Genomic DNA, 20002 nt, shown 5'->3' on the forward strand with positions numbered 1-20002 from the left:
AAATGGTATAGGGTTTCCTGCTTGAGCAGGGGGTTGGACTAGATGGCCTCGAAGGTCCCTTCCAAGTCTGGTTATGCTGTTAAAACCCCCCAATCTTGCTTCTAAAGAGGATGCAACCTGGTCGGTGGTCCTCCACAACTCTCCTTCCAGCGGACTCGGGAGAGAAAAGCCAGAAGGGCGCCCCCTATTGGTAGAGGTGACGTCCTACAGGTCCGGGTCCCCTTTCCTCTTCCTCCTCCTCCTCCGCACCTCTGGGCAGGTGGAGCCAGCGGAGGGCGGGGGCGCAGCAGCACTACTTCTCCCAAGAGCCGCGCCGACGTAGCTACTCTTCTCCTTCGCAAGTTCACAGTTCGGGCTGTTGCTTCGGGTAAGTCTCTCCCCGCTCGATCTCTTCCCTGGCCCCGAGACCTGGATAGGGGGGGACCGCCTGCAGGAGCCGGGGAGCCGGACGGGGGGGGCGCCCAGCCCTTCTTGCAGGCTTCCCCATCCCTTCTTCCTCCTGCCCTCCCAGCCCCACAGCTCACTTGACTCGCCCTTTGGCACCCCAGCCGCGCCCAGCCTGGGATCAGGGCTGCGTCTCCGGGTGGCCTCGGCGCCTTGCAGCTTCCACCTCGCCTCCCCAGTCGTGGGAGATCCGAGGGGGCAGCCAGACCTGGTCCCCGGGGTGGGGTTGGGGGATCTGGCCAAGGTGGGGACGCGGGTTGTGTGGGGGGGGGGGGAGAGGACAAACTCGAAAGGCGCCTCGCCGGGCATCGCCCCGTCTGCTTCGCAGCGCTTCTCACGCGCGCCGGGTCCCTGTTGCGCGCTGCCCCGCGGAGAGCAACTTTCCTGGATAGCTAGCCTGGATAGCTTACGAAGAGGAAGGAAACGCGCCGAAATTCTTTCTTTTCTTTGTCTCTTTTCTTTTTTTCCCCCTCTGTCTTTCTTCTTTTTCTGTTTCTTTCTCTCTCTCTCTTTCCTTCCTTCCTTTCCTTCCTTCCCTTTTTCTTTCTCTTAATTAACTAGAAGGCACTGGCCGGTCTCCAACTGGCCCTGGACAGCTGCCAACTCAGCACGTGGATTTCACTTCCTCACTTTCTCTCCTTCTCTCTCCTTCTCCTTCTCCCTCTCCTTCTCCCTCTCCTTCTCCTTCTCCTTCTCCTTCTCTCTCTCTTTGTGTGTGTGTGTGTGTTTCCCTGTCTTTCTCTCTCTGTTTTCTCTGTGTCTTTCTGTCTCTGTCTTTCTCTCTCTCTCTCTCTCTCTTTGTGTGTCTTTCTCTCTATCTGTCTCTCTGTCTCTGTCTCTCTCTCTCTCTCTCTCTCTGTCTCTCTCTCTCTCTTCTCTCTCTCTCTCTCTCTTTGTGTGTCTTTCTCTCTATCTGTCTCTGTCTCTCTCTGTCTCTCTCTGTCTCTCTTCTCTCTCTCTCTCTCTCTCTCTCTCTCTGTGTCTTTCTCTCTATCTGTCTCTGTCTCTGTCTCTGTCTCTCTCTCTCTCTCTCTCTGTGTGTGTCTTTCTCTGTCTCTCTCTCTCTCTCTCTCTCTCTGTCTCTCTCTCTCTCTCCTTTGACTCTATCTGAAAAGTCTAGGAGAGGCTTTTTTCTTTTTTTTTCTTTCTGCAACAGTCTACTAATGATTTGGCCCGGTTTCTTCTGGGATGTGATTTCCTGGTGGTCTCCCTTTCAAGCTGTGACTGGATCTCATCCTGCTTAGCTAGAATGTTTGTAGATTGCACCAGTCCTGGTTGGGATGGGCAATTAGGAATTTTGGGAGAATAGCATGTAGTTCCCCATTTTTAGCACACAGGTGGGGTGGGGGGGCTGAGCAAAATGACTCCAAGAACCTCCGCGCACCCCCCACCCCTTTTTTTTTTCCCTGCCATTTTCTTCCCATCAAGCAATTGATGTTTCGGTTTAAAAGGTTTCTTTGAAACACAAACAAAACCAGGAGTGATCTGTTCCTCTTGCAAATCCGGTAGCTTTCCTTCCCTGCTCATTTTTCCCATGATCAAATTTACTAACCAAAGTTTTCTGCATTTGCCTTGCACATTAAGTTTTCTTTGGCAACCATGAACGTGGTTTGTTTTTGCTTTCTTCTGTTATTTACTTTTCAAATTCCTAATCTGGGAGGTCCCCTCGCTGAGTCTCCTCTGTCGAGACTCACCTGATGCAGCTTTTCATTATCATCCAAGTTTCAGCTGGCGCAGCAGTACTTTGTTCCAGCTAACTTCTAAACATAGTTTTGATATAATAATAATAATAATAATAATAATAATAATAATAATAATAATAATAATAATAATAATAATAATAATAATAATAATAATAATAATAATAATAATAATAATAATAATAATATAATGACAAAAAAGTCTGGATAGTGGACGTGGCAGTGCCTGGAGACAGCAGAATAGACGAGAAAGAACTGGAGAAGATAACAAAATACAAAGACCTACAAATAGAAATAGAAAGACTGTGGCAAAGGCAAGCAAGGGTAGTACCAATAGTAATAGGCGCCTTGGGTGCAATCCCAAAACAACTGGAGCACCACTTGAACACCATTGGCATTGACAAATTCGCTATTAGTCAATTGCAAAAGGTGGCCTTACTAGGAACTGCTTCCATCCTGCGACGATATCTGTAATACCATCAAACATCCACATCTGCCTATCCCAGGTCCTGGGTAAGGACTCGATAGGTAGACAAAATGCCAAATCCAGTCTGAACATCTGGCTGACTGCGATGATCCATAATAATAATAATAACTATTATTTAAAAAAAGTAAAATCCCATGCTGGGGTGACAGGGTTGCAAAGCATCTGGATGAAACCAAAGGAGACACAGCCTTCTACAGGACAGGAGTGGGAAATCTCTGGTCTCTAGATATTGATAAACTATCATTCCTAGTGCAGGGAGATGGGAAGTATAGTTCAGCAACATATAGGCCAGTTTGATCTAGTGCAGGGATAGGCAACCTTGGCTCTTTTATGACTCGTGGACTTCAACTCCCAGAATTCCTGAGCCAGCCATGCTGAGGGGAAAGGGAGAGGTTTCCAAGCTGAGCCATGCTGGCTCAGGAATTCTGGGAGTTGAAGTCCACGAGTCATCAAAGAGCCAAGGCGGCCTAGCCCTTGTCTAGTGATTAAGAGACCAGACTAGAAACCAGGTGACAGTGAGTTCTAGTCTCGCCTTGGCATGAAAGCCAATTGGATGAACTTGGGCCAATAACCAGAAGATAGAGAGTTTCAGTCCTGCCTTAGGCATGAAAGCCGGCTGGGTGACTTTGGACCAATCCCCATGAGACAATGAGTTCTAATCCCGCTTAGGCATGAAAGCCAACTGGGTGACCTTGAGTCAGTTCCTCTCTTAGTCCAGCCCACCCTCACAGGGTTGTTTTTTCCGGGAAAATAGAAGTAGGAGTATTAGGTATGTTCACCCCTACCCCCACCTTGAGATATTTATAAAAATAAAGGCAGGATATAAAATCAATAAATAAATTTTAGAATCCACAACTCCCCCCCCCTCAATTCCCCAGGAGAGAGAGCTAATCTGAGCCAACAGAGGATTTTATGGGTTCTCCAATTCTTGAATTCGAGAACAGAAAGAACTGGTTGAAGGATGCTCAGTCCAACCTTGGAGTAAGTCCTGGGAGGAACTCTTCTCTGCCTGCATTGCATATGCTCCTTAAACCTGTCTTTCTTCTTCTTCTTCTTCTTCTTCTTCTTCTTCTTCTTCTTCTTCTTCTTCTTCTTCTTCTTCTTCTTCTTCTTCTTCTTCTTCTTCTTCTTCTTCTTCTTCTTCTTCTTCTTCTTCTTCTTCTTCTTCTTCTTCTTCTTCTTCTTCTTCTTCTTCTTCTTCTTCTTCTTCTTCTTCTTCTTCTTCTTCTTCTTTTCCTCCTTCCTCCTTCCTCCTTCCTCCTTCCCCTTCTTCTCCTTCTTCTTCTTCTCCTCCTCCTCCTCCTTCTTATTTTTCTTATTCTTATTCTTATTCTTCTTATTCTTATTCTTATTCTCCTCCTCCTTCTCCTTCTCCTCCTCCTTCTCCTCCTTCTCCTCCTCCTTCTCCTCCTCCTCTTGCCTCTTCTTTCTTCTTTCTTCTTCCTTCTTCTTTCTTCTTTCTTCTTCTTTCTTCTAATATTAAACCTGAGAAGGACTTTTATTAAGAAATCCATGAAGATAGAAAATTGTCTCCAATTTCTGCCTTCTTATCTTGGAGAAGGAAGAAAAAGGAAGGAAAGGGAAATTTCATTGCCAGTCTTCCTGCTTCATTATTGTATTTTGATACATGACCCAAAACAGGCAGAATCATCATTCGGCGAAATTGTTTTGCTCCCACTTGTATTCCTGGTTATTAAAAACCAAAAAATTAGTAAGATGGATACAGACCCTGAGCTGGACTCTGTCTGCTTGTTCCCACCAGACAGAGTCATCCTGCTTTCCTGGATGACTTCAAACAGCTCCCCAAAGCCTAGTTTTTTTCTGAGTAGAAATTTCCTTTAGGTGGGAGCTGGGGAATTCAGTTCCCAAGGCTTATTATCTGCCAAGGTAGAACAGAGTAGACTCAGTATGTCAAGGGTAAACTTATGAATTGAGTTTGCTGTATAACAGAAATGGCAAAAGGGGAATTTGCAGAGAAAAAAAAATTGCCGTAGCTTTTTTCCACAGTAGTGGAGGCTGCTCCAGCTGTTTCCCAGCGTCTGCTGTTCCAGAGCAAATGAAGAACGGCATTCTTTAACCTTGTTTTGCAGCTGAACGTCAAATAAGAAGCAATAAAATAAATAAATTTGGGAAGGAAAGGATGCTAGACCTAGAGGCGACAGCGAACAGCCAAATAAAACCTGCCTCTTTTACTATAGTAAAACATTTTATTACAGAATCAGAACTCGTGTCATTAGCTAATGTCATGTCAAGGCAGGCTTCAAGTGAATCTGGGGGGAACATAATAATAATAGGAACATACTGAATCAATGACCTTGAGAGGTAGCAAGCAACTTTTTAAAGGATGTGTTCAGGCAGAGGATAAAGAGCCATTTGCTGAGGGTGGTGTCGTTTTGTTACCTGCATTGCATAACATTGAATTCATCCTTGATTAATAACCCAACTTATTGTTTGCTTGTTTTTTGCAGCATTTTTGTGAAAACAGATAACCATGACTTCTATTTGGGTAAGACAAAATTTTTTTTTATATTTATTTTATTAGGCTAAACTGATCAAGAAAAAGCAAACCTGAATGCAGGTAGTCCCCGGTAGCAAAACAGTTGTTAAGTGAATTTTGTCCACTTTATGATCTTTCCTGCCACAGTTGTTAAGTGAGTCACTGAAGTTGTTAACTTAGTAACACAGTTGTTAAGTGAATCCGGCTTCCCCATTGACTTTGTTGTCAGAAGGTCGCAAAAGGGGATCACGTGATCCCGGGACACTGCGACCATCATAAATATGAACCAGTTGCCCCAAGCGTCTGAATTTGGATCACATGACCATGGAGGATGCCGCAATGGTCATAAGTGTGAAAAACGGTCAGAAGTCACTTTTTTCAGTGTCGTAGTAATTTTGAAAGGTCACTAAATGAACTGTTGTAAGTCAAGGATTACCTGTATGTTTGTGCACAGACCTGTTTAATTGTAGTGGCCTTTCCACAATGGACTCTTCCACATATATTAGGATTGACAATTCTGCAAGTGTCTTACTTCTGAAATATGCCAGGGGTCTTCAAACTTGGCCCTTTTATGACTGTGGACTTCGACTCCCAGAATTCCTCAGCCAGGCACATGTGCCTGGCTGAGGAATTCTGGGAGTCGAAGTCCACAAGTCATAAAAGGGCCAAGTTTGAAGACCCCTGGTTTAGAATGAAATTCAGTGGAAAAGACACAGACAGTCCAATTTAAGCTTTAGTACATACGAAAACAAGTATCCGATCTTGGTAAGCTGATTGCCACATGGAACAAAATGTTCTTTATTTTGATTCAGATAGCGGTTCATCGGAAAATGGTTTTTGATTGACTGTAACACTGCTTAGAATTTTCTCCTTGAATTCGGGGAGAAAATATTCACATTTTGAATGCAGATTTGCATTGCAAATACAAACGGGTAATCTCACTTTGGAAAAAAAGCACCAAACATTTCGGTTTACAGATTATGTAGAATTTGAATTGCTCGGCATAAAGACTGAAGAATTATTTACCCATTATTTTACATCCGGTTTTCCTTTATTTTTTGCACCTCTTAGGATAAGGCCCCATCCCAACATATAGCTTTAGTGCTGCTTTTTTTTTTTCTAGACAAAGCTAAGAAGATTCATTAGATTAGGGATCCCCAAACATGACAACTTTTAAGACTTGTGGACTTCAACTCCCAGAATTCCCCCAGCCAGCTATTCTGGGAGTTAAAGTCCAAAAGTTTTAAAATTGCCAACTTGCATTAGATAAATGATTTTTACTGGAATAATACTCCCATTTCCACATCCATATTTTTTTAACTCTGCAATTTTAAATAATTGTGCAAATGAATGATTTCTCACAGTGGGGAAAATACAGACCAGTCCAGGAAGCTACCAAACTAGCATGTTTGCTTCAGGATGAGCAAATAAGCTTTAAAACCACGAAGGGTGTGTCAGGTGTATGTCTCAGAGTAACAGCGGCCTTAGCTTTATGGCAAATACCGGTTCAAACTCTTTCTAAGTAAATATTGACGAATTAAAATGTAGGGCTGAGCGAGCAAATGTAGACATTTGCAGCCGAGGACTGAATGCAAATACTGTAGATTCCCCCCCCCCCCAAGTCAAGATGCAGATTAATTACAAAATCCTCGGAGTTATCTTGGCACCAGAAGCATAAATTCAGCAAAAGAAGAATAATTACAGTTGAAACAGCTACCTTTGTTTCTCTTTCTGTGATAACCAGAATCGTCCATCTCGGGTGCCTGTTTTACTCTTGGCCGATAAAGTGACTGATCAGGCTTGCCGATATTGTTGTTTGCCACTGTTTTTAGTCTCTTGTGGTGTATACCTGGTCCTCGCACTTACAACCGTTGCAGCATTCCCCGTGGTCACATGATCAAAATTTAGGCGCTTGGCAAGCCAGGATATATTTGCAACGGTTGCAAAGTCCCGGGGTCATGTGGTCGCCACTTGTGGTTTTCCTGGCTGTCTACCAACAAGGAAAATCTATGGGGAAAGTCAGATTTGCTTAATGACCATGTGATTCTATGGCCATTTTACCCTGAACACGCCTGATCCTGTCTGATCTTGGAAGCTAAGCAGGGTCAGGCCTGGTTAGTACTTGGATGGGAGACTGTTTGGAATACTGGATACTGTAGGTTTTCCTATTCTGCCAAAGGTACCAGGAGAGAAGCAACCTGGAATTAAGGAGATACTTCCTAACAGTGAGGACAATTAACCAGTGGAACTGCTTGCCCCCCAGAAGTTGTGGGTGCTCCAACACTGGAGGTTTTTAAGAAAAAATTGGACAGCCATCTGTCTGAAAGGGTATAGGATTTCCTGCTTGAGCAGGGGGTTGGACTAGAAGACCTCCAGGATCCCATCCAACTCTATTCTGATTGATTCTCTTAACAATTGCAGTGATTTGTTAAACCACTCTGACAAAAAAGATCGTAAAATCAGGGACAATTCATTTAACTGTCTTGCTTAACAGTGGAAATTGTGGCCCCCAACTGTAGTCGTAAGTAAGGACTACCTGTAGCCATTGTCGTTTTTGTTGCAAAACACCTTAGGATGCTCTAGAGCAGGGGTAGGCAACCTTGGCTCTTTTATGACTCGTGGACTTCAACTCCCAGAATTCCTGAACCAGCCATGCTGAGGGGAAAGGGAGAGGTTTCCAAGCTGAGCCATGCTGGCTCAGGAATTCTGGGAGTTGAAGTCCACGAGTCATAAAAAAGCCAAGGTTGCCTACCCCTGGACTAGACCAAACTGGCTCTCTCAAACTAGGCCAGGGGTAAGCAACCTTGGCTCTTTTGTGACTCGTGGACTTCAACTCCCAGAATTCCTGAGCCAGCCATGCTGAGGGGAAAGGGAGAGGTTTCCAAGCTGAGCCAGGCTGGCTCAGGAATTCTGGGAGCTGAAGTCCACGAGTCATAAAAGAGCCAAGGTTGCCTACCCCTGCTCTAGATGTAAACTACTAGTGGGACGGTGGTGGTTACTAGTTCCTTATTTAATGAACATCAGCTCAATCCGAATTGCACAACACCCAGAAAAGTAGCAATTCAGAAGTTTCAAAGAAATTCCACCTTGATGAACTCAGTCAGAGCTGGGTGGAGTGTTCATTGCAGGTTGCAAGAGTCTGCATTTTACCCCTAATTCTTGGGCTGGAACTCCTTACTTAAGCCTGTGGAATTTTTTCCTCCTTAATCATCCCCTACTACATAGGGCTTAATGTGTAGCATTGACAGTCCTCGCTTAGTGAACACGACCACGCCAAGCAATGCAGCCGCTAAGCGAGACATCATGTGACTGTCATGGCCTTAGGACCTCATTTCCACTGCACTCACTAAAGTAATCACAGTGGGCGTGGCTGGCGATTTCACCGCCCCTGTCTCCATTGACTTTGCTTGTCAAAAGCCGGTCATGAAATGTGTCAGTGGTAATGAGATGACTGTCGGATGCTCTGATGGTCGTAAATGCGAGGACTGGTGGTAAAGTTACATTTTCAAAGCTTTTGTAACTTTGAACAGTTGCTAAATGAGGTGGTTGGTAAGTGGGGTCATTAAATTGGCTGTTAAATAAAGAAAGAATAGGGCTAGGTTTGCCAAAGTTTTTTTTTTCACAGAATAACAGAATTGGAAGGGACATTTGAGGTCTTCTAGTCCAACCCCCTGCTCAAGCAGGAGATCCTATACCATTTCAGACAAATGGTTGTCCAATTTCTTCTTAAAAACGTCTAGTGTAGGAGCATTCACAGCTTCTGGAGGCAAATAGTTCCACTGGTTAATTGGTCTAACTGTCAAGAAGTTTCTCCTTAGTTCTAGGTTGCTTCTCTCCTTGATGAGTTTTCATCCATTGCTTCATGTCCTGCCTTCAGGCGCTTTGGAGAATGGGTTGATCCCCTCTTCTTTGTGGCAGTCTGTCATATACTGGAACACTGCTATTACGTGAAGTGTTAATGACATTTTATAATGCCCTGATAAGATCACATTTAGAATATTACATCCAGTTTTGATTGCCACAATACAAAAACAATGTTGAGTCTCTGGAAAGAGTCAGAGAAGAGAAACAAGGATGATTAGGGGACTGGAGGCTAAAACATATGAAAAATAGTTGCAGGAACTGGATACAGCCAGTCTAATAAAGAGAAGGACGCGGGGTGACATGATAGCAGTGTTCCAATATTTGAGGGGCTGCCACATAGAAGAGGGAGTCAAGCTACTCTCCAAAGCACCTGAAGGCAGGTCAAGAAGCAATGGATGGAAAGTCATCAAGGAGAGAAACAACCTAGAACTAAGGAGAAATTTCTTGACAGTTAGAACAGTTAATCAGTGGAACAACTTGCCTCCAAGTTGTGGGTGCTCCAATGCTGGAGGTTTTTAAGAAGAGATTGGACGACCATTTGTCTGAAATGGTGTAGGGTTTCCTGCCTGAGCAGGGGGTTGGACTAGAAGACCACCAAGGTCCCTTCCAACTCTGTTATTCTATTCTATTCTATTCTATTCTATTCTATTCTATTCTATTCTATTCTACTCTACTCTACTCTACTCTACTCTACTCTACTCTACTCTACTCTACTCTGACAAACGCTAGCAACAAGCCTGAAAATGTAGAATGTGAAATCCATTATTTTCCAGCATATAATTACAGTTCTTGTACTGGAAGATTGCAGGATACCCTTGTTAAAAAATATTGAATGATTTATTAAAGTCAATTCTGTCTCACACAACCAGAATGACTCTTAGCGGCTTATGTAGAATATAGAATTTATAACAATTACGGTGTCATCTAAAACCAGATTGAAACTAACCATCACCAACAACACACACAATCTCCCTCTATCCCCACACTAAGCATTAAAAGCAGTAAAAGATTAAAGATGGCATCTCTGTAAATTCGGGGGAAAGTCCTCCAAAATGTATCCAATATCGTATAAAGCTGTTGAAAATAATGTAATAAGCCGAGAAAGACCTGTCAAAGTAGAAAATAACCTTGAAGCAAAGTTCATCTTAATTATATTTATCTTAGAACAAATATGCAAAGGAATTTTAGCCCATCTTTCATTTTTTAAAATTTTTATTTACACTGAAACGGGATAAATTCACATTTTATCAGGTATGAAAATTCCCTGGTGAGGAGGGGGCCACAGGGAGTGGTGGGGCTGGGGCGACGGTGTGCATGTGTGCCCACAGACAGGGCTCCGAGTGCCGCCTCTGGCACCCATGCCATAGGTTCGCCACCACTGCTGTATTCTCTTATCCTATTACCTCTGAGCCCCTTTTCGCTAGTAGACTTCCTGCCCAGTCTGTCTTTCAAGCAGGGAATTCGGGAGGCCTCTTGGTGGGATCCGTCCTCCCTGATCTGCAGCGCTTGCATTATGATCCAAGCCCTTAATTTTATGTAAGCAGGTTGTAGCAAAAATGCAGAAGCCAGGAAACGTGTTCTGCAGTGGGATGCAATTTCTTACGCCAAAAGCTTGTCCTGCACATCCCTAACTACAGACCTCAGGGGAACCGAGAAGCCGAGGCAATTTTGCTCTGTTGCGAAAAAACAAAAAACACCCCATGAAATGTGGAAATTGCAGTTTGTTGAGAGTGGGTCTGGGCTTCTGGGAGGAAAATCTGCATTGCTTAATTATTGCTGGCCTTCCTTGATTTACCGTCAGTGAGGCTTCCGCTGAATTCCTTCCCTGATAAAAACATAGATCTGTAGTTTGCTGTTACCCTGGTTGTTTTGGTCTTTGTCTGCAAAATCCACACTGCAGTGCAGAGCACCGGGGGGGGGGGAGTTCATTCATGTAGTCCAGGGGTCCCCAACCCCCGGTCCGTTGACCTGTACCAGGCCGCAGCATGTCAGCAAACAGTCCGCACAAACAAGGAAAGCCCCATCCACGGGATACAAAACCACGCCCCCTCCGGGCTGCGGAAAAACCTCTCTCCACGTAACCTGTCCCTGGTGCCCAAAAGGTTGGAGACCTCTGATGTAGTCCTTACAATCATAAGTCATGATGGTCGTAAAGCGGGTTACCACGGCCCTATCTTCAAAATGGGATAGTAAATCCATTTTGGGATGTCTGTAGCAACTTTGAATGATTGTTAATGACTGGTTGTAAATTTCTAGTTTAACCACCGCAGTGATCCACTTATCAACTGTCTCATTTAGCGAGAGAAATCTGGGGCTCGGTTGTGGTCGTAGGTCGAGAACTATATTTATATCTTTTATGCTTCCGGCTTGTGATTTCTTTAGAGTGTGCTGTGCAGGCAGGTTTTATTTTAATTTTTTTTTGAATCGAGGAATTAAGTCAGCATTCTTGAAAGGCTGAGATCATATCAGCTGTTTTTTTTTCTTTCTCCACACCTATGTGAATTGCTTATATCCTCTTATGTGCTAACAACAGATGCTATGAACAAAAAGCTAAGCATTTTCTTTCATTAGTAGACTTATTTTACTTGACGTGAATGAATCAGCTTTGCGATGACTCTGCCTTAAAATGTAAATGACTTTATATTGTAACATTTGGGGTAGGCAACTTGGCTCTTTTATGACTCGTGGACTTCAACTCCCAGAATTCCTGAGCTAGCCATGCTGAGGGGAAAGGGAGAGGTTTCCAAGCTGAGCCACGCTCACTCAGGAATTCTGGGAGTTGAAGTCCACGAGTCATAAAAGAGCCAAGGTTGCCTACCCCTGCGGGCTTAGTATATAAATTCTGCTATTTTTTTTAAGGTGATATGTTTCTATGTATTCAATTGCACTGGGGCCTTTTCATAAAGGTCGCCTTGATGTAAAAAGAAAATATATAGAAGAGAATAGATCTGATTTACCATTTTCTCATTCTTACTTCAATTCTGGGTTTCCTATTCTCAAAAAGCAGTACTTCACTCAAAATAGGGTTTACAATTTTCTCTTTTCCTTGCCTGTCTGCTGTGGTCTGAGAGAGAGGGACAAATCTAAGTCTGTCCATGGCTAAGGGTCGGGTTGAATCTACATCTCACCATTCCTAGCCCAACACCTTTATAACTAGACCTGTTGGAAAGCAACCAGCCGGGCAGGGAGGGGGGATCAAGCTTGGAGCTAGTCTGGAGTCACTGCACAACCAACAAAAAGGCTAGGACCAACCCCCCCTAAGTTCCTTATCTAATTGTTCCCGGGAGTTGGTTACCGGACTGGGGAGATTCCTGTATTATAGACAGAAAATAATAAAGTAGTTAGCATGAACTCTGCAGGTTGTTCCTGCCTGACTTACAACAGTTTCTTTAGTGACTGCTCAAAGTTACAGCAGCATAGAAAAAAGTGACATGATCATTTTTCACACTTACGACTGTTGCAGCCTCCCCAAGGTCACGTGATCAAAATTGAGACACTTGGCCACTGGCTCATAGTTATGATGGTTGCAGTGTCCCGGGTTACGTGATCCGTTTTTGTGACCTGACAAGCAAAGTCAATGGGGAGCCCGACTCACTTAACCATTGTGTTACTAACTTAGCAACTGTAGTGATTCACTTAACAACTGTGGCAAGAAAGGTTGTAAAATGGGGCAAAGCGTACTTGACCAATGTCTGCCTTAGCAACAGAAATTTTGGACTCAGTTGTGGTCGTAAGGTTGTAATTGAGGTTGTGTTGTGTCAACTTGCCATTTGCCAACATCTTTTGAGCTGGAAAGGTTGGGGTTGACCCCATGACCGTGGACAAGCAACACGGGTTCTTGAGTGCAGCTTGTAAATCCTATTTACTTTGTGCACGTCTTGACCTTGAATCCAATGTCACTGAGCGGCATCTGTTTTCTTCTAGGTTGGTTCTAGAGGAACAATTCAGGATTTTGCAGGATTCAATGCTTCAAAAGATGCAGAGGCACTTAAAAAAGCAATGGAAGGACTGGGTAAGTCTCCTTGGGAAAGGAAGACAGGTTCTGTTCTGATCCAAACAAGAGATCTGCTTTATTCTGGTTTGTCACAGACAGATTAACTCCAAAGACGGATTAATATTCAGATTATTTATTCTTCAGGAATATCTAGATTCAGAGCAATGTTGAATACGGAAGTTAGCAATAGCAATTAGACTTATATACCACTCCAGTGTCCTTTTACAGCCCACTCTAACTGGTTTACAGAGTGAGCATATTGTCCCCAACAATCTGGGTCCTCATTTTACCAACCTCGGAAGGATGGGAGGCTGAGTCAACCTTGAGCTGGTCAGGATCGAACTCCTGGAGTGACCAGTGAGCTTGCCTGCAGTACTGCATTCTACCACTGCACCACCAGGGTGCAACAGAGTTGTTATAACTGAGACTAGACCAGGGGTCTTCAAACTTGGCAACTTTAAGACTTGTGGATTTCAACTCCCAGAATTCCCCAGCCAGCCAGGCACGCTGGCTGAGGAATTCTGGGAGTTGAAGTCCACAAGTCATGAAGGGGTCTTAGTTCCTCCATGCTGGCTGAGGAATTCTGGGAGTTGAAGTCCACAAGTCATAAAAGGGCCAAGTTTGAAGACCCCTGATGTAGAACAATTTTGGGTAGTGATGTTACTTCAAAGGATGTGAGTCCTCTCCATGACATCCTTCCATTTTTAAGAGTAAGACCTTTCCTCACAATAGTCCACAAAACTAAAGTTTCCTTGTCAAGAAACTTTGAGAATGGGATACAGGTTGCCTATCGCTAACGTTTTCACATGTTTTACTCCAAGATTCAAGATTCTTCCTCTTTCTGAGCTGACTCCCTTCTTAATTTTTGCTTTTAGGCACAGATGAAACAAAAGTGATTGAGATCCTGACAGGAAGATCTAATGCTCAACGGCAGCTGATAGCTGCAGAGTACAAAGCTTACACTGGAAAGGTATGCATCCTTGGGGAATATTGTGATGGGGAGGGGGGTTAGGAGGGTGAGGGGCTCCGTTATCTCCAGCCACTGATTCTTCATGGCAATTACGGTAATATGGAAGAGCCAGCTTGGTGCAGTGGTTAAGATGCTGGCCTGGAAACCAGGCGCTGTGAGTTCTAGTCCTGCCTTAGGCATGAAAGCTGGCTGGGTGACTTTGGGCCAATCATCAATGATGGTGAATTCTAGTCCCGCCTTAGGCATGACAGCTGATTGAGTGACTTTGGGCCAATCACCAATGATGGTGAATTCTAGTCCCGCCTTAGGTATGAAAGGTAGCTGGCTGATTTTGGGCCAGTTACCAGGTGGCCGTGAGTTCTAGTCCCTCCTTAGGCATGAAAACCAGCTGGATAATCTTGGGATAGTAACTATCTCTCAACCCAATTCACTTCACAGAGTTGTTGTTGTGGGAAAAAGAGAAGGAAGAAAGAGTATTATGTATGTTCGCTACCTTGAGTTACTTATAAAGTAACAGAAGGCAGGATAAAAACCAAATTAAATAGTGTATTTCTAAAGGAGTCATTTGAGGAATTCTCCCATAGCAGGGATTTCCTGTTCCTACCTAAAAATGGGAACGAAAGGAAGAAAAATCCAGTCAAAATGAATCTTCAGATCCTTGAGATTGGCCCATCCCATCCAAAAACTGGGCTGATATATGAAGTGATACGGTCCAGCTAAGTTTTTGCAGGGTAATAGCAACTGGGGTGACCCAGGCCAGCCAAGACTTTCAATTTCTCACCGAGAACGAAAGAAAATAGTTTTGACAAGATACATTTCCTCAAAGCAGTAAAACTGAGGCTCTGCCAAGATCTGCCCTTATGGCATTCTTTAAATCAGGGGTCTTCAAACATGGCCCTTTTATGACTTGTGGACTTCAACTCCCAGAATTCCTCAGCCAGCATGCCTGGCTGAGGAATTCTGGGAGTTGAAGTCCACAAGTCATAAAAGGGCCAAGTTTGAAGACCCCTGCTTTAAATGGATGCCCTCCATATGTGGTGGGCTAAAATATTTATGATCCCCAGTCGTGATTAGCTGGATTGGAAATTATTGCTGAAGCTGCCCAGGATTCTTGACGGCGAGAATTATTCGTGGCTCTGTTTTGTTTTTTTCTTTTTGAAGGAGCTGAAAGATGCTTTGAAGGAAGATACTTCAGGTGATTTTGGGCTTGTCTTGCTTTATCTGGTAACTCCCCCTGCAGAATTTGACGCGGAACAAATTAACCGAACCGTCAGAGTAAGTTGAAAAGGATGGTCCTCCTCTTAATGCTAATCCTTAACCCAGGGGTCTTCAAACTTGGCCCTTTTATGACTCATGGACTTCAACTCCCAGAATTCCTCAGCTAGGCACGCTTGGCTGAGGAATTCTGGGAGTTGAAGTCCACGAGTCATAAAAGGGCCAAGTTTGAAGACCCCTGCCTTAACCTACCTCACTTTGACACATGCTTTGTTTGAATCTGTTTTGGGAAAATGTCACATTTTCTGTCGCACTCTCCTTTTATGTGAATGCACTTTAATATAATTGCCTTGTGGGGGAAGAAATCAAAATAAAATTTTCTAGAAGAAGAGAAAGCAGACCTTTGCACAGCTAGAGCTTTGCTAACTGGAGTTGCTAGTCTCTTCAGTACAGTTAGTCCTTGACTTACAATCATTAATTTGTTGACCATTTGAAGTTACAAAGGCACAGAAAAAAGTGACTTATGACTGTTTTTCACACTTATGGCCACCGCTGCATCCCCATGGTCACGTGATCAAAATTCAGACGCTTGGCAACTGGCATGTACTTATGACGGTTGCAGCGTCCCGGGGTCATGTGATCCCCTTTTGCAACCTTCTGACAAGCAAAGTCAATGGGGAAAGGCAGATTCACTTAAAACCTTGTTATTAACTTAACTGCAGTGATTCACTTAACAACTGTGACAAGAAAGGTCGTGGAATGGGGTGGAATTCACTTAACGACTATCTTAGCGATGGAAATTTTGGGCTCAGTTGTGGTCATAAGTCAAGGACTAAATATTGTAAAGAAAGCATCAGCCAGAGCTGTAACTCTCAACTCTATGATTTCCTCTTCCCATTATGGAGCTTCTTTGCATTCACAATAACAGAATGACAGAGTTTCCATCCATTGCTTCTTGTCCTGCCTTCTGGTGCTTTGGAAAATAAGTTGACCCCCTCTTCTTTTTGGCAGCCTTTCAAATATTGGAACACTGCTATCATGTCACCCCTCGTCCTTCTCTTCATTAAACTAGACATACCCAATTCCAGCAACCGTTCCTTATATGTTTTAGCCTCCAGTCCCCTGATCATCTTTGTCGCTCTTCTCTGCATTCCTTCTGGAGCAGGGGTCTTCAAACTTGGCCCTTTTATGACTCGTGGACTTCAACTTCCAGAATTCCTCAGCCGGCACGCTGGCTGAGGAATTCTGGGAGTTGAAGTCCACGAGTCATAAAAGGGCCGAGTTTGAAGACCCCTGTTCTAGAGCAGTGGTTCTCAACCTATGGGTTGCGACCCCATTTGGGGTCGATTGACCATTTCACAGGGGTCGCCAAGCAAGGCTGTCCGCCATTTTTTTTTCCCTTTTCCGGTGGGTGCCTTACCTCCCTTGAGCTGGGCCAGCTGGTGGTCGGCCTGCTCTGTCTCTGCCACTTGCCAGCTACGCCTCGGCCGGCGCAGGGGGCGGAACCACACATGCGTGGCGCTCCCGGGCAGGGAAAGTGCTCGACTTACGACCGGTTGGGTAGTCCTCAACTTACGACCGGTTTAGTCCTTGACTTATGACCGGTTTAGTCCTCGACTTACCACCGGTTTAGTCCTCGACTTACGACCGATTGGGGGTCGCGGCATTAAAAAGGTTGAGAACCACTGTTCTAGAGTCTTAACATCTTTTGTAAATTGTGGCAACCAAAAATGGATGCAGTATTCCGTGTGTGGTCTTACCAAGGCATTATAAATTGGTTCAGCCCTAAGATACACATACACACTGTCCACAATGGGTGACATAGCTGTCCCCCTGCAGGGCCATCAGTGTTCCCCACCATTCCTGCAGCTCCATTTTTAAATCCTTACTTTTAGCAAGCAGTTATGCTTTGATGAATCAGTTGATCAGTGCTCTTTCATCTACCCCTACTCTTGTTAGTTCACACCATTAACCAACGATTTGTTGGGTGCTTCCATTAATCACCCACGCAGTGTTAGCCCTGCTGAGTTTCAACGATTTCAATAAAACCTGTAACTCGTGGAGATCCATCGTGCTGAAATCTGTTTACAAACATTTGCCTGAGATGAGGTCAGCCCATTTGTCTTCTGCCAGAATGAATGTTTTCACGTTGAAACGGTCTCTCTGGGTCATTTATCTTGCTCTGAGATTTCTAACCATCTTGTGGCAGATTCTGCAGATTGCCAGATGCAATTAGGTCTACATCAATCTTTGAATGGAAAATTGAGCATCTTTTTTTTAATGTGATTCTTGCCAGGGCGTGGGAACTAATGAGACGGCGTTGATTGAGATCGTGGCTTCCCGAACCACCCAACAACTCAGAGCCGTAATTCAGGCTTATTATACAAGTAAGGACTGCCTTGACTGAATAGATAACCAGCCAGGTATTTGCGTCTTCACTTCTCTGTATGCAGCAATAGCTAACCAGTCTGGAATGAAAACTGGCTCAGGAAGAGATTTGATATTACATGGAGTAATTTATTTGCAACTGTTTGTTTAATGCGTGTTGAAAGTTACAACGGTGCGGAAAAAAGTGACTTATGGCCAGTTTTCACACTTATGACTCAGCACCCCTAGGGTCAAATGATCAACATGTAGCCACTGGGCAACTGGCATGTATTTATGACACTTGCACTGTCCCAAGGTCATGTGATCACCATTTTTGACCTTTCCAGATGGCTTCTGACAAGCAAACTCAATGGGGGGAGGGGTTTCAATCAGAGTAGAGCTGGAAGGGACCTTAGAGGTCTTCTAGTCCAGCCCCCTGCTCAAGCAGGAGACTCTGTACCAGGGGTCTTCAAACGTGCTCCTTTTATGACTTGTGGACTTCAACTCCCAGAATTCCTTAGCCAGCATGGCTAGCTGAGGAATTCTGGGAGTTGAAGTCCACAAGTCATAAAAGGGCCAGGTTTGAAGACCCCTGCATTGTGCCATAAGAAAAAATCTTCCTAAAGCAGGGGTCTTCAGACTTGGCCCTTTTATGACTTGTGGACTTCAACTCCCAGAATTCCTCAGCCAGGCATGCTGGCTGAGGAATTCTGGGAGTCGAAGTCCACAAGTCATAAAAGGGCCACGTTTGAAGACCCCCTGCCCTATACCATTTCAGACAAGTGGCTGACTCCTGGTGTCTAGCCTGGTGCCTTAATCAACTATACCAAACTGGCTCTTCAGGGACAAAATGGATATTTTCATTTTGTTGAGCGCTCTCTTACCCTTTAGGAGTTTTTTAAAACTTTTAACAGTTGGAATCCTAGTTCCATGTTTTGTGGCTGAAGAAAATTGTCCTTTTCTGGTCTAAAGGGTTTTGCGCAAAGGTCCACACGGGGTGGAGGATCTCCTCATCATTAAGTCAGACCCTCTTGAGTTAGTATTAGCTAGATGATCATGGCCCGTGTCCCCTGTCGCTTTTATTTTGATAAGTGGCCCTAGCCAAAGAAGGCCCTGATGCCTTTCAGGAAGATGAATTGCCGAACTGCAGAGAGGCTGACCAAGATGGATTGGGAACTGAATGCAGCCAGCCTAGCGAAGCCTATATAGCTGGGACTGGTGTAGTTCTTTCAGGGCTGTGGCATTGATTAATATCTGGAAGATGGATGTCTCTTCTCTTGGTGAGGGTGTAGAAAGCTCGCTGGTGGGAATAGAATCAGACGGTCCTGCTTCACTGCATTGTAGTCTTAAGCTCAGCCAAACAAATAAACCTGGACCGAAGAACAAATTGATTGAGTCACAATGGACCGGTCAGTAAACACCAAACTTGCTGACATTGTGAGTGAAGGAACGCAGGGTTAACAATTTGAGGAAGTCCTACAAATGGGCTCCTTGAGTGCTCTTTGGGTGTCTTGAGATTTCAGTTCCCAGAGTTCCAGAATTTTGGAACTGTAAAATATCCAGAGTCATGGATTGAGATGGACAGCTATCAAAAAAATGAATGAATGAATGAATGGATGGATGCATGGATGGATGAATGAATGAATGAATTCCATGGTCAAAGGCAGCCTGACAATTCTGAGGACTGTAGTTCTAAACATGTTTAGAAGTCACCGCATAAGGGAAGGCTTATGAAAAACCAAATGTACAGGGACATATTAGGTGAAACGTGGCTCAATAGCAGTAACTGTGAGAGGGATCTTGCTGTCCTAGTGGACAGTCACTTAAAAATGAGCCAGCTGTGTGCTGCAACCTCCCAAAAAGCCAACACACTCCTAGGCTGCATTAACAGAGGGATAGAATCAAGATCACGTGAAGTTTTAACACCACTTCATAATAGCTTGGTAAGACCAGACTTGGAATATTGCATCCAATTTTGGTCGCCACACTCTTAAAAAGATGTTGAGAATCTCTAGAAAGAGCGCAGAGAAAAGCAACAAAGATGATTAGGGGACTGGAGGCTAAAACATATGAAGAACCGTTGCAGGAATTGGGTATGTCTAGTTTAATGAAAAGAAGGACTAAGGGTGACATGATAGCAGTGTTTCAATGTCTAAGGGGCAGGAAAAGAAGTAATGGATGGAAACTAATCAAGGAGAAAAGCAACCTAGAACTAAAGAGAAGGTTAAATAAACTGGGTGGGAAAGTTTTCCTCAAATCTTTCTTCAGTGTTCAGAGCATCTTACATATGATGAATAACAAACTTGAAAGGCAGTTTAACATTAGTAATCCCCATTTGTAGATGGGATTACCAAGAGAGATAACTTTGCCATTAGCAGCTTAGATGCTCAAAGCAGGCAAAAGATTAAAATTAAGGTTCTTCTGATAAATAGGCTATATTCTTAATGAATTTTCCTTCTTTTTT

The 20002-nt window shown here is 44.0% G+C and overlaps 1 protein-coding gene across 1 annotated transcript in view; it reads left to right on the top strand.

Moving 5' to 3' along the window:
• Positions 1 to 315: 315 nt before the first annotated feature.
• The window catches only part of ANXA3 (annexin A3), a 33570-nt gene continuing 13883 nt past the window's right edge, over positions 316 to 20002 (top strand). Inside the window, exons 1-6 of the mRNA XM_015832360.1 lie at positions 316 to 367; positions 5100 to 5137; positions 12917 to 13004; positions 13862 to 13956; positions 15118 to 15231; positions 17468 to 17558. Coding sequence (XP_015687846.1) covers positions 5123 to 5137; positions 12917 to 13004; positions 13862 to 13956; positions 15118 to 15231; positions 17468 to 17558 — 403 coding nt within the window. The 5' untranslated portion in view covers positions 316 to 367; positions 5100 to 5122. The remainder of the gene's footprint in view (positions 368 to 5099; positions 5138 to 12916; positions 13005 to 13861; positions 13957 to 15117; positions 15232 to 17467; positions 17559 to 20002) is intronic.

Source organism: Protobothrops mucrosquamatus, unplaced genomic scaffold (assembly GCF_001527695.2).
Source record: "Protobothrops mucrosquamatus isolate PMUCROS unplaced genomic scaffold, P.Mucros_1.0 scaffold3, whole genome shotgun sequence".
NCBI classification, from domain to species: Eukaryota; Metazoa; Chordata; class Lepidosauria; order Squamata; family Viperidae; genus Protobothrops; species Protobothrops mucrosquamatus.